General features: G+C 47.0%; 1 protein-coding gene across 3 annotated transcripts in view; it reads left to right on the forward strand.

The window, feature by feature from the left end:
- The first annotated feature begins 10,910 nt into the window (after nucleotides 1-10,910).
- Nucleotides 10,911-13,104, forward strand: part of LOC147258089 (hexokinase-1-like) — a 39,774-nt gene continuing 37,580 nt past the window's right edge. The window contains exons 1-2 of one of the 3 annotated variants that reach the window (XM_086212463.1): nucleotides 10,911-11,374; nucleotides 12,774-12,936. In XM_086212463.1, the coding sequence (XP_086068589.1) occupies nucleotides 11,312-11,374; nucleotides 12,774-12,936 (226 nt within the window). In that variant the 5' untranslated portion in view covers nucleotides 10,911-11,311. Of the gene's footprint in view, nucleotides 11,375-12,773; nucleotides 12,937-13,104 lie in introns of those variants that run through there. The other 2 variants (XM_086212462.1, XM_086212464.1) reach the window with 2 other exon arrangements.

Below are 13,104 nucleotides of genomic sequence, written 5' to 3' on the forward strand. Positions count from 1 at the left end.
GTCCTCAGAGCGAGCGTGCATGCTCAGGTGCAAGAGAACTGAGGCTCTTCCCCACATTCTGTGTAATAAACTGTTGTCTGTCTGTACCAACATCTCCTGCACGTCTGTCCGTCCTGGTGAGCGATCCTCCTCTGCTCCGAGGGTGTTGTTATGACAAACTGCTGGTGAAAACAGGCTACACATAAAGCTGCCTTGCCTCTCTCAGGTCAGGAATGAGAGTTTCTGGTCGAATCACACGGATGAAAGTTAACTAAACTTGCGCCAGTCCACAACCTTCTTGCTGGGGGGCCACAGTCATGACCACTGCTCCACCGTGCCGCCTTCATTTAAATCTGTATTTGACATTTTTGACCAGTGTGAAGAGTCTTCACTGGACTCAGAGGAGCGCAGAGGCTCAGTCCGGTCTTCTCTCAAGTCTACTCTGCTGACTCTTTTAATTCTGTTTCACAACTGACATTTTACTTTGAGTTTTTATGCTTGTGAACCCTCCACATTTCACCTTCAATAATTCGATATTGCATGAAACAAAAGGTGGATGACAGCAGAGCGACGCACATGTACATATAGCTGTCTGTCTCAAGGGGGTGAAACTCGAGAACCGTCACCACCCGTCATGTGACATGCAGGATACAGTGACAAAACAAACATAATCTTTGCACAATGAAGAAGAATGAAACAATTTTAACTACCCTGAACATGGTTCATGGTGCAGTGCTGCCTCCTACTGATGAATATGTTGAATCACAGCAGATATTAAGTTGTTAAAATCTCTGCAGTAAACACAAGTTTACAGTCTCAAAGTCAAAAATTGCAAAATGTCAAAACACAAATTCTTCAAAAATGGTGATTGAAGTCCTGAGTGAGTAAAAATAAAGGTTCATGTAGCGGAGCAAGAGATGATTGACACAATTTTAAGCTTGTGCATTTAAACCATCCATCCATCCATCCATCATCCATCCATCATCCATCCATCCATTATCCATCCATCCATCATCCATCCATCCATCAATCATCCATCCATTATCCATCCATCCATCATCCATCCATCCATCATCCATCCATCCATCATCCATCCATCCATCAATCATCCATCCATTATCCATCCATCCATCATCCATCCATCCATCATCCATCCATTATCCATCCATCCATCATCCATCCATCCATCCATCATCCATCCATTATCCATCCATCCATCATCCATCCATCCATCATCCATCCATCCATCATCCATCCATCATCCATCCATCCATCCACCCATCATCCATCCATCATCCATCCATCATCCATCCATTATCCATCCATCCATCATCCATCCATCCATCATCCATCCATCCATCATCCATCCATCATCCATCCATCCATCATCCATCCATCCATTATCCATCCATCCATCATCCATCCATCCATCCATCATCCATCCATCCATCATCCATCCATCATCCATCCATTATCCATCCATCCATCATCCATCCATCCATCCATCATCCATCCATCATCCATCCATTATCCATCCATCCATCATCCATCCATCATCCAACCATCATCCAGCCATCATCCATCCATCATCCATCATCCATCCATCATCCATCCATCCATCATCCATCCATCATCCATCCATCCATCATCCATCCATCATCAATCCGTCCATCATCCATCCATCATCCATCCATCCATCATCCATCATCATAAATCCATCATCCATCCATCCATCATCCATCCATCATCCATCCATTATCCATCCATCCATCATCCATCCATCATCCATCCATTATCCATCCATCCATCATCCATCCATCATCCATCCATTATCCACCCATCATGAATCCATCATCCAACCATCATCCAACCATCATCCAGCCATCATCCATCCATCATCCATCATCCATCCATCATCCATCCATCCATCATCCATCCATCATCCATCCATCCATCATCCATCCATCATCCATCCATCATCCATCCATCATCCATCCGTCCATCATCCATCCATCATCCATCCATCATGAATCCATCATGAATCCATCCATCATCCATCCATCATCCATCCATCCATCATCCATCCATCCATCATCCATCCATCGATCAATCATGAATCCATCATCCATCCATCATGAATCCATCATCCATCCATCCATCCATCCATCCATCCATCCATCATGAATCCATCATCCATCCATCCATCCATAATGAATCCATCATCATCCACCCATCATCCATCATCCACCCGTCCATCCATCATCCATCCATCCATCCACAATCCATCAATCATCCATCCATCCACCCATCCATCCATCATCCATCCACCCATCCATCCATCATCCATCCATCATCCATCCATCCTTCCATCATGCATCCATCCATCATCCACCATCATCCATCATCCACTCATCCATCCATCATCCTTCCACCCATCCATCCATCATCCATCCATCCTTCCATCATGCATCCATCATCCATCCATCATCCATTCATTATCCATCCATCCATCATCCATCCATCCATCATCCATCCATCCATCATCCATCCATTATCCATCCATCCATCATCCATCCATCATCCATCCATCCATCATCCATCCATCCATCATCCATCCATCATCCATCCATTATCCATCCATCCATCATCCATCCATCATCCATCCATCCATCATCCATCATCATAAATCCATCATCCATCCATCCATCATCCATCCATCATCCATCCATTATCCATCCATCCATCATCGATCCATTATCCATCCATCCATCATCCATCCATCATCCATCCATTATCAATCCATCATCCATCCATCATCATCCAACCATCATCCAACCATCATCCAGCCATCATCCATCCATCGTCCATCATCCATCCGTCCATCATCCATCCATCCATCATCCATCCATCATCCATCCATCCATCATCCATCCATCATCCATCCACCCATCCATCCATCATCCATCCATCCATCATCCATCCATCCATCATCCATCCATCCATCATCCATCCATCATGAATCCATCCCCTATCCATCCATCATCAATCCATCATCCACCCATCCATCCATCATCCATCCATCCTTCCATCATGCATCCATCCATCATCCACCACCATCCATCATCCACCCATCCATCCATCATTCATCCACCCATCCATCCATCATCCATCCATCCTTCCATCATGCATCCATCATCCATCCATCCATCCATCCATCCATCCATCCATCATCCATCATCCATCATCCACCCATCATGAATCCATCATCCATCCATCCATCAATCATCCATTAATCCATCATCCATCCATCCATCCATCCATCATCCATCAATCATCCATCATCTACACATCCATCATCCATCCATCATCCATCCATCATCCATCCATCCTTCCATCATCCACCCATCCATCCATCATCCACCCATCCATCCATCATCCATCCACCCATCCATCCATCATCCATCCATCCTTCCATCATGCATCCATCCATCATCCATCATCCATCCATCCATCATCCATCCATCATGAATCCATCATCTATCCATCCATCATCCATCCATCATCCATCATCCATCCATCCATCATCCAACCATCATCCATCCATCATCCATCATTCATCCATCATCCATCCATCCATCATCCACGCATCATCCATCCATCCATCCTTCCATCCATCCATCATTCATCCCTCCATCATCCATCCATCCATCCATCCATCCATCATCCATCCATCCATCATCCACCCATCATCCATCATCCACCCATCCATCCATCCATCATCCATCCACCCATCCATCCATCCATCCTTCCATCATGCATCCATCCATCATCCACCATCATCCATCATCCACCCATCCATCCATCCATCATCCATCCACCCATCCATCCATCATCCATCCATCCTTCCATCATGCATCCATCAATCCATCATCCTATCAATCCATCCATCAATCATCCATCCATCCATCCATCATCCATCATCCATCATCCATCCATCCATCCATCATGAATCCATCATCTATCCATCCATCATCCATCCATCATCCATCCATCATCCATCCATCATCCATCATCATTCATCCCTCCATCATCCATCCATCCATCCATCATCCATCCATCATCCATCCATCATCCATCCATCCATCATCCACCCATCATCCATCATCCACCCATCCATCCATCATCCATCCACCCATCCATCCATCATCCATCCACCCATCCATCCATCATCCATCCATCCTTCCATCATGCATCCATCAATCCATCCATCAATCATCCATCCATCCATCCATCATCCATCCATCCATCCATCATGAATCCATCATCTATCCATCCATCATCCATCCATCATCCATCCATCATCCATCCATCCATCCATCCATCCATCCACCATCCATCATCCATCATCCATCATGCATCCATCCATCAATCATGAATCCATCATCCATCCATCATCCATCCATCATCCATCCGTCCATCATCCATCCATCATCCATCATCCATCCATCATCCATCCATCCATCCATCATCCATCATCCATCATGCATCCATCGATCCATCATGAATCCATCATCTATCCATCCATCATCCATCCATCCATCATCCATCCATCATCCATCCATCCATCATCCATCCATCATCCATCCATCCATCATGAATCCATCATCCACCCATCCATCCATCATCCATCCATCCATCAATCATCCATCCATCCATCCATCCATCATCCATCCATCCATCCATCATCCATCCATTATCCATCCATCATCCATCATCCAACCTTCATCTAACCATCATCCATCTATCATCCATCCATCATCCATCATCCATACATCATCCATCATCCATCATGAATCCATCATACATCCATCCATCATGAATCCATCATCCATCCATCATGAATCCATCATCCATCCATCATGAATCCATCATTCATCCATCCATCATGAATCCATCATCCATCCATCCATCCATCCATCCATCATCCATCCATCATCCATCCATCCATCCATCATCATCCACCCATCATCCATCATCCACCCATCCATCCATCATCCATCCATCATCCATCCATCCATCAATCATCCATCAATCCATCATCCATCATCCAAACCATCAATCATCCATCCATCCATCATCCATCATCCATCATGCATCCATCGATCCATCATGAATCCATCATCTATCCATCCATCATCCATCTATCATCCATCCATCCATCATGAATCCATCATCCACCCATCATCCATCATCCACCCATCCATCCATCATCCATCCATCCATCAATCATCCATCAATCCATCATCCATCATCCATCCATCAATCATCCATCCATCCATCCATCATCCATCCATCCATCATCCATCCATCATCCATCATCCAACCTTCATCCAACCATCATCCATCTATCATCCATCCATCATCCATCATCCATACATCATCCATCATCCATCATGAATCCATCATCCATCCATCCATCATGAATCCATCATCCATCCATCATGAATCCATCATTCATCCATCCATCATGAAGCCATCATCCATCCATTCATCCATCATCCATCCATCATCCATCCATCCATCCATCATCATCCACCCATCATCCATCATCCACCCATCCATCCATCATCCATCCATCATCCATCCATCCATCAATCATCATCAATCCATCATCCATCCATCCATCATCCATCCATCCATCCATCCATCCACCCATCCATCCCTCGTCCATCCATCCATCATCAATCATCCATCATGAATCCATCATTCATCCCTCCATCCATCCATCCATCATCCACCCATCATCCATCATCCACCTATCCATCCATCATCCATCCACCCATCCATCCATCATCCATCCATCCTTCCATCATGCATCCATCCATCATCCACCATCATCCATCATCCACCCATCCATCCATCATCCATCCACCCATCCATCCATCCATCCATCCTTCCATCATGCATCCATCAATCCATCATCCTATCAATCCATCCATCAATCATCCATCCATCCATCCATCATCTATCCATCCATCCATCATCCATCATCCATCCATCCATCATCCCTCCATCATGAATCCATCATCTATCCATCCATCACCCATCCATCCATGCTTCCATCCATCCATCCATCCATCAATCAATCATCCATCAATCCGTCATCCATCCGTCCTTCCATCATCCATCCATCCATCAATCAGTCATCCATCAATCCATCATCTATCCATCCACTCATCCATCCATCCATCCATCTATCCACTCATCCATCCATCCATCCAGCCATCATTCATCCATCCACTCATCCATCCATCCATCCATCATCCATCCACCCATCATCTATCCATCTATCCATCCATCATCCATCCATCACTCATCCATCCATCCATCCATCATCCCTCCCTCCATGTTCTCCCTGTTCTCCTGTTGAGGGTCGTGGGGGTGGAGCCTATCCCAGCAGCCTTCCCCCTGGACAGGTCACCAGTCCATGGCAGGGCCAACACATAGAGACAGACAACCATTGGCTCTCCCAGCCACGCCTACGGTCAATTTAGAGTCTGGATTAACCTGGTCCCTCTTGATGTCTTTGGACTGTGGAGGAAGCTGGAGTACCAGAGAGAACCCAGCAGGAACAGGGAGAACATGGAGACTCACCCAGAAAGACCCCGTGCTGCAGCAGGGGCTCCACCCACAACCTTCTTGCTGGGGGGCCACAGAGAGGACCACTGCTCCACCGGGCAGCCCTGCTTTTAAACCTTCTGATCTTAAAGGAATAAGAATAAAAAGTACATCTGCTGCCAACAATTCAAGACAGATGCTGAAATACCTGAGTAAAGCAAGTATTTCTCCTCAATTTCTGTCCACCGGCTGTGCAGATGATTATATTTTCATAAATGATTAATAAATCATAATTTAAACGCATTTAAATGGAAATTGTGATGAAGAAATTAACTGAAATATTGAACTCAAATTAGGTGAAAACACAAATATTGAAACAAGAAGATTTCAAAGTGAAAGCCCTGCACTGAACGTTCTGGTCCTTTATTTAAATCATTTTCATGTGATGTATTGTCATATTATTCTATATTTGTCATGCATTTATTTGTGTGGTGGAGAAAATCTCAAAACCTCAACCAATAGCAACAAACCCTGTTAAACTGCCGGACTGAGTTTGTTTTTTCAACTGGTGTTCAGGAGTTTGCTGCGACAGACAGAGTGAAACATCCCAGTGAGCAGAAGATTTGCTCCCCAGATAAACGCCACTGCAGTTCCACCACTGCAGGGTCTCGCTCCTCTCGCGGGCCCCGAGTGTTTGTGGAGGGAATAAAAGAGATTATTGGAGCATGATAATATGATGACCAGGAACGTCATAAGTCTGAGGGCCTCTCGCCTGCCGGGCCCCATTCACGGTGTGGCTCTGACATTCCTGATTCTTTATCATGTATTGACGAGAAACAGAAAAGTGGAAGATTCCTGGTCTCAGAGCTACTGACTGGAGGAGGGTTAGGGTTACAGGCGTGGCACAACTTCTGGGACCCCCAGAACAATCAAGCTGGTGTTGGCGACCGCCACCGTATAATATAATCTTAACATGAATACAATCTTAGACAAAGAAAAATGGAAGAGTACAGTAGGAGAGGGCTACAGTGTTTCAACAGGTTAACAGTTCAAGGTTCATTTCAAAAAACAAGAAGGTGCTCTTCCGACCACTTATGGGGAGATAAATCCAGAGCAAGAAATAAGGTGACCTCTTCCTGATGAAGGCCATGTTGGGCTGACACATGTTGGAGTTCTTTTTACGATGTAAGCCAATACTAATAAAGGCTTCTAATAAAAAAAAAGAGGTGCCTTGGACTTTTTAACCTTTTTCTTGCTATAATCTTAAACAAACTTTCCCTCATATTCTCAGTAAACCAGCTGCTAAGGGTTGGGACGCACCCAGAATGGCTAACCCAGGGCAGGACAGTCCTGATCATGAAGGACCCCCAGAGGGGAGCCATCCCAATATCCTGCCTCTCCACAACATGGAAGCTCCAGTCAGGTATCATAGCGGCTAAGATGGGTTAGCACGTGGGTCAATACATGAACGGGGCTCAGAAAGGAATTGGCACTGACACCCGAGGAGCCATGCAACCAGCTGAGACTGTAAGAGCAGACAGACCAACCTGTGCAGCGCCTGGATTGATTACAAGAAAGCCTACGACTCAGTGCCACACACACGGATACTAGAACGTCTGGAACTGTACAACATCAACAGTAAACTGAACTAAACTAAACATGAATTGTATTGCTGTATTTTGATATGGACTTCACTCTGAGTTCACTACAGGACTGAGACGCGTTCAGCAGCACAGCTACGAACTACAATCACGGGAGAAAAGCTCCTCAGGGTTCTGCACCAGTCTGACATCGCTGCTTCCAGCATGTCACAATAACATGAGTTCATCCTCAAAGCCCACAATTCAGATACAAAACCTGTGAAACAACATGTTGATTATGTAATAAATCATTATTTAAAGGTTGTGTTGCTTTAAGTGTCACAGTGTCAGCTGCACAAATGAAGGTCAGTAGAGAAGGTCATTATGCTGAAGCAGCCATGACAACCAGGGGGGAGGGGGGTGCCATTCACTGAGAATTTGAGGTGTGTGTGTGCGTGTGTGTTGGGGGAATGTTATTTTGTCAGCAGATGGATAATTTTTAGATAGAGTGTTGTGACGTCACTAAGCTGTTCTCTCTGCTGCTCTTTCACTTCATCTCAGTCTTGATATCGTGCTATTAGTCTGAAATATAACATTACGTGAATGCAGTTCATTAAAAAACAAACCAAATTAACTTTACAAAACTTTTTTTTCTAATGAGCAAGCCCTCATGTTCTCAGGCCACTAGTAGTTTATACTAAACTAGGGGGCCCCAGAGAGCACGTTCCTCCTCCTAGGTCAACTGGGTCAAACCCAGCAGGGGGACAGAACCATCCCTCCTCCAAATGTAGTGAGTTCCCCCACAGCACCCCAGGCTCCACCCCTCTGCCAATGGGCTTCATCATAATTGAGTCACCCTCCAGAAACAGGAAACCTCTTAGCAAAAAGATAATAATGTTTACATGAGTTACTTCAAGGGAGGCCTGGTGGAGCAGTGGTCCTCACTGTGGCCCCCATCAAGAAGGTTGAGGGTGGAGCCCCGGCTGCAGCACGGGGTCTTTCTGGGTGAGTCTCCATGTTCTCCCTGTTCCTGCTGGGTTCTCTCTGGTACTCCAGCTTCCTCCACAGTCCAAAGACATCAAGAGGGACCAGGTTAATCCAGACTCTAAATTGACCGTAGGCGTGGCTGGGAGAGCCAATGGTTGTCTGTCTCTATGTGTTGGTCCTGCCATGGACTGGTGACCTGTCCAAGGGAAAGGCTGCTGGGATAGGCTCCACCCCCACCACCCTCAACAGGAGAAGAGGGGGAAGATGGAGGGATGGATGAAGGATGGATGGAGGGAGGGATGGATGGAGGGATGAATGGAAGGATGGATGGAGGGATGATGGATGGAGGGATGGATGGATGGATGGATAGATGATGGAGGGAGGGATGGATGGATGGATGAATGGAGGGATGGATGATGGATGGATGATGGATGGATGGAGGGATGGATGATGGATGATGGATGGATGGAGGGATGGATGATGGATGATGGATGGATGATGGATGGATGGGTGGATGCAGTCACTTCAAGAAAATGCAGTTAATTCATGTTCCTGTTTTCATGCTACAAAGGTCTCTGTTCTCCATCTTATGTTGGGAGTTCTCTTTGTTTCCAATCATGTTCTCCCTCTGGTACGATGAGTTTTAACACCTGCTGAAAGATGGTATTGCTTTTATTGTACCTCACATTTTGTGCACACAAATATGGCAACAACATGTCACTGATTTAACCGGACAATTAACACATAAAAGTGCCAACATTGTTGGTACAGGAAGTCTACATTTTGAATTGTGATGTTTGTGGGTTTCCAAGAAGGACGTCTAACCTCAAGGGACGTTCCTGTTGAAAGTTCCACATGGAAACTTAGAAGTTTAATTGGATGCACCATAAAACTGGAGGGTCAAGGAGTTTTACTGCAGTACCTTTCAGAAACACTTCAAAAACCCCAGAAGGACTTAACAGTGTGATTCAGGTGTACAACACACCCCCATGGTGCCACTAAAATGAAACTCCACTGCTGCCTTGTGTGACCCGGCCCTGGCGAAGGTCCTCACATGGCTGCTGACATCAACACTGTTGTCCATGGAAACTCTTTTCCTGCTTGGTGAGCTGTTGGATGTTTGCCAGCTTGTGTGTCTCTGCTGCGAGGGACAACAGGAAGCAGTCGAGTGTTTCTGTATTACAGACTTTTTGTATTTGATCTCCCATCAGTCAGTTCAGCAGAATCTCACAGAGTCGGAACTGGTGGGTTTTTGGTTTCCATCCTCACTCACCGGGATAAAATGAGGTGTGAACATCGGTCTGGTACTGGTGCGAGTACTGCATGAACAATTGAGGTTGAGCTGAGGCAATTTCCTGCTACTCCACTCTCATGTCAGTTCTGATATACGTGTGTGGGGGTGAGATTCCTGACTGTAGCTGATGCCGAGTATGATGCTGCAGGAGGAAGGATGATGACATCATCCTGTGATCGCCCTGCCCCTCTGCACGTCCAAGCCTGGGTGTCGTGGCAACGTGCGTGACGTGCCGACAGGGGAAGTCTGTAGTTCACCGCTGCTGCTGCTGCTGCTGTTGAGAGGAGAAGGCAGTTTATAGTGCAAATGCAGCTTCCTCCCTCTTTCCTCCAGTCCTGGACTGCTGTAGGAATACCCCCCCCCCCCCCCCCCCCGCAGTCTGACCTCAGCCAATCGGAGAGCCCGGTGGGGGCAGGGCGTAGCAGAGCCACCATTCCAGTGCGTAGCTGTTGCATCTCCCCAGAGCTAACAGGGATCTAGCAGCTCAGAGGGAGGAGACACAGTCAGACCCGGCCTCTGCGTGTGTTTGCGTGTTCAAGTGTGTGTGTGTGTGTGTGTGTGTGTGTGAGAGAGAGAGTGTGTCTGTCTGTCTGTCTGTCTGTCTGCCAGGCGAGCAGGCACAACCACTACAGCTGCACTCCCGCTTCATTTCCCTTCTAGCCTTGCTGTGGTGCTCAGGCCAGGCCGGCTTCATCCTCTCCAGCAGGATAGAGAGGGATCAGTGTGGGGACACGGGAGAGACCTGAGGAGACGGCAGCCTGCCTACCTTCCTTCCTTCCTTCCTTCCTTCCTTCCTTCCTTCAATCCAACCACCTCCCCGTCGCTGACAGCTCCTGGCGGACGTGCAGGCAGGATGATAGCGGCTCAGCTTCTGGCCTACTACTTCACTGAGCTGAAGGATGATCAACTCAAAAAGGTGAGTGAAAGCAGAGATGCTTGTGTGTTCGTGGAGAGTTGTGTTACACTACCGGTCTTGTTAGCTCAGGAGGAGGAGGACGAGGAGGAGGAGGGAGAGCAGGAGGGTGTAGCATTGAGGGAGCAGAGGAGTGGGATTATGTGAAAGTTCAGCAGTGTAGAACGTAGATGTCCTTGAAAGGGGCTGTGGTCAGCCATGGTGGCTTGATCATGGTGGCAGACACACCTACTTCAGCAGTGTTACTGGGGTGTCTGAATCAGACAGGTGGTCTGGGAGGTGGGAAGGGGGGGTTAGGTTAGGGGAGCAGGTGGTGTTAGAGATGAGGGGAGGAGGTGGTCCAGAAGGTAGGGGTAAAGGGGGAGGGGTTGTTTGAGGGATTTAGAAGGTGGTGCAGGAGGGGTATGAGGGGTCTAGGAGGTGGTGAAGAAGGTATATGAGGGCTCTACTTGGGGGTCAACGAGGGGTCTAAGAGGTTTCTAGTAGGGGTCTTGGAGGTGTCTAGGAGGGGGTCTAGTTAGGGATCTAGGAGAAATTCTAAGAAGGGTCAAGTAAGGGGATCTTGAAGGGATCTAGCAGGGGTCTAGAAGGGGTGTAGGAATGATCTATTAGGGGGTGTAGTAGTAATCTAGCAGGGATCTAGTTGAGGTCTAGCAGGAGTGTAGGAAAGATCTACTAAGGCTGTAGGAGGGATCTGATAGGGGTGTAAAAGGGATCTGGTAGGGGTCTAGTATGGGTGTACGGGGGATCCTTTCAAGTCTAGTAGGGATCTATTATGGATCTGGTAAGGATCTAGTGGGGCGTAGGAAGGATCTACAAGAGATCTACTAGGGGTCTAGTAGGGGCATAGGAGGGATCTAGTAGGGGTGTAGGAGGGATCTACTAGGGTTCTAGTAGGGGCATAGGAGGGATCTAGTAGGGTGTAGGAGGGATCTAGTAGTGGTGTAGGAGGGATCTAGTAGGGGTGTAGGAGGGATCTAGTAGGGGCATAGGAGGGATCTAGTAGGGGTGTAGAAGGGGTTTAGGAGTGGCTGCTAGGGAGTCTCATCAGTTCTCTGAACTCAGGTTCTCTCTTGTTCTCTATCACCTCTGGCAAAGTTGATTAATCATGAACAGAACACAAAAGAAAAGGGTTGGGGGTTCATGATATCATAGCACAGTGGGGGGTCAACTGTGACATCATGTCATTGATGTCACAGAGTAGCTCATGTAGCGCAGCACAGATGAGAACATATCAGTGCACGCAAACACACACACACACAAACACACGATTGCTGGGATATCTTCAACTCAGTGGGGTAATAGTATTTTAGTATTTTCACCCTGGAGGGGCAATAATAAGCCACTACTCTTAGACACAGTTAATAAATACTGTGTTTGTGTCCATGTCCTTCTCCCACAGATTGATAAGTACTTGTACTCCATGCGCTTCTCGGATGAGACGCTTAAGGACATCATGAACCGGTTCCGCAGGGAGATGGAGAACGGGCTGGGCCATGACACCAACCCCACCGCCACGGTCAAGATGCTGCCCACCTTCGTCAGGTCCATCCCGGACGGATCCGGTACTCTTCTCATTCTACTGTCTCGTTGTTTTAATTCACAGCATCGCTGTGGTTATAAGGGTCATTCACACATGGAGCAAGACGGGTATGTGGAAACTTCCTCTTCTCTTGTTGCATGGTGGCTGACACAATTTGCAGGTGCCTCTTATGAGGGTATTTGTAGAGTTG

The sequence above is a fragment of the Aulostomus chinensis genome, chromosome 8 (assembly GCF_037954235.1).
Source record: "Aulostomus chinensis isolate RoL2024-O1b breed Wild chromosome 8, RoL_Achi_v1.0, whole genome shotgun sequence".
NCBI classification, from domain to species: Eukaryota; Metazoa; Chordata; class Actinopteri; order Syngnathiformes; family Aulostomidae; genus Aulostomus; species Aulostomus chinensis.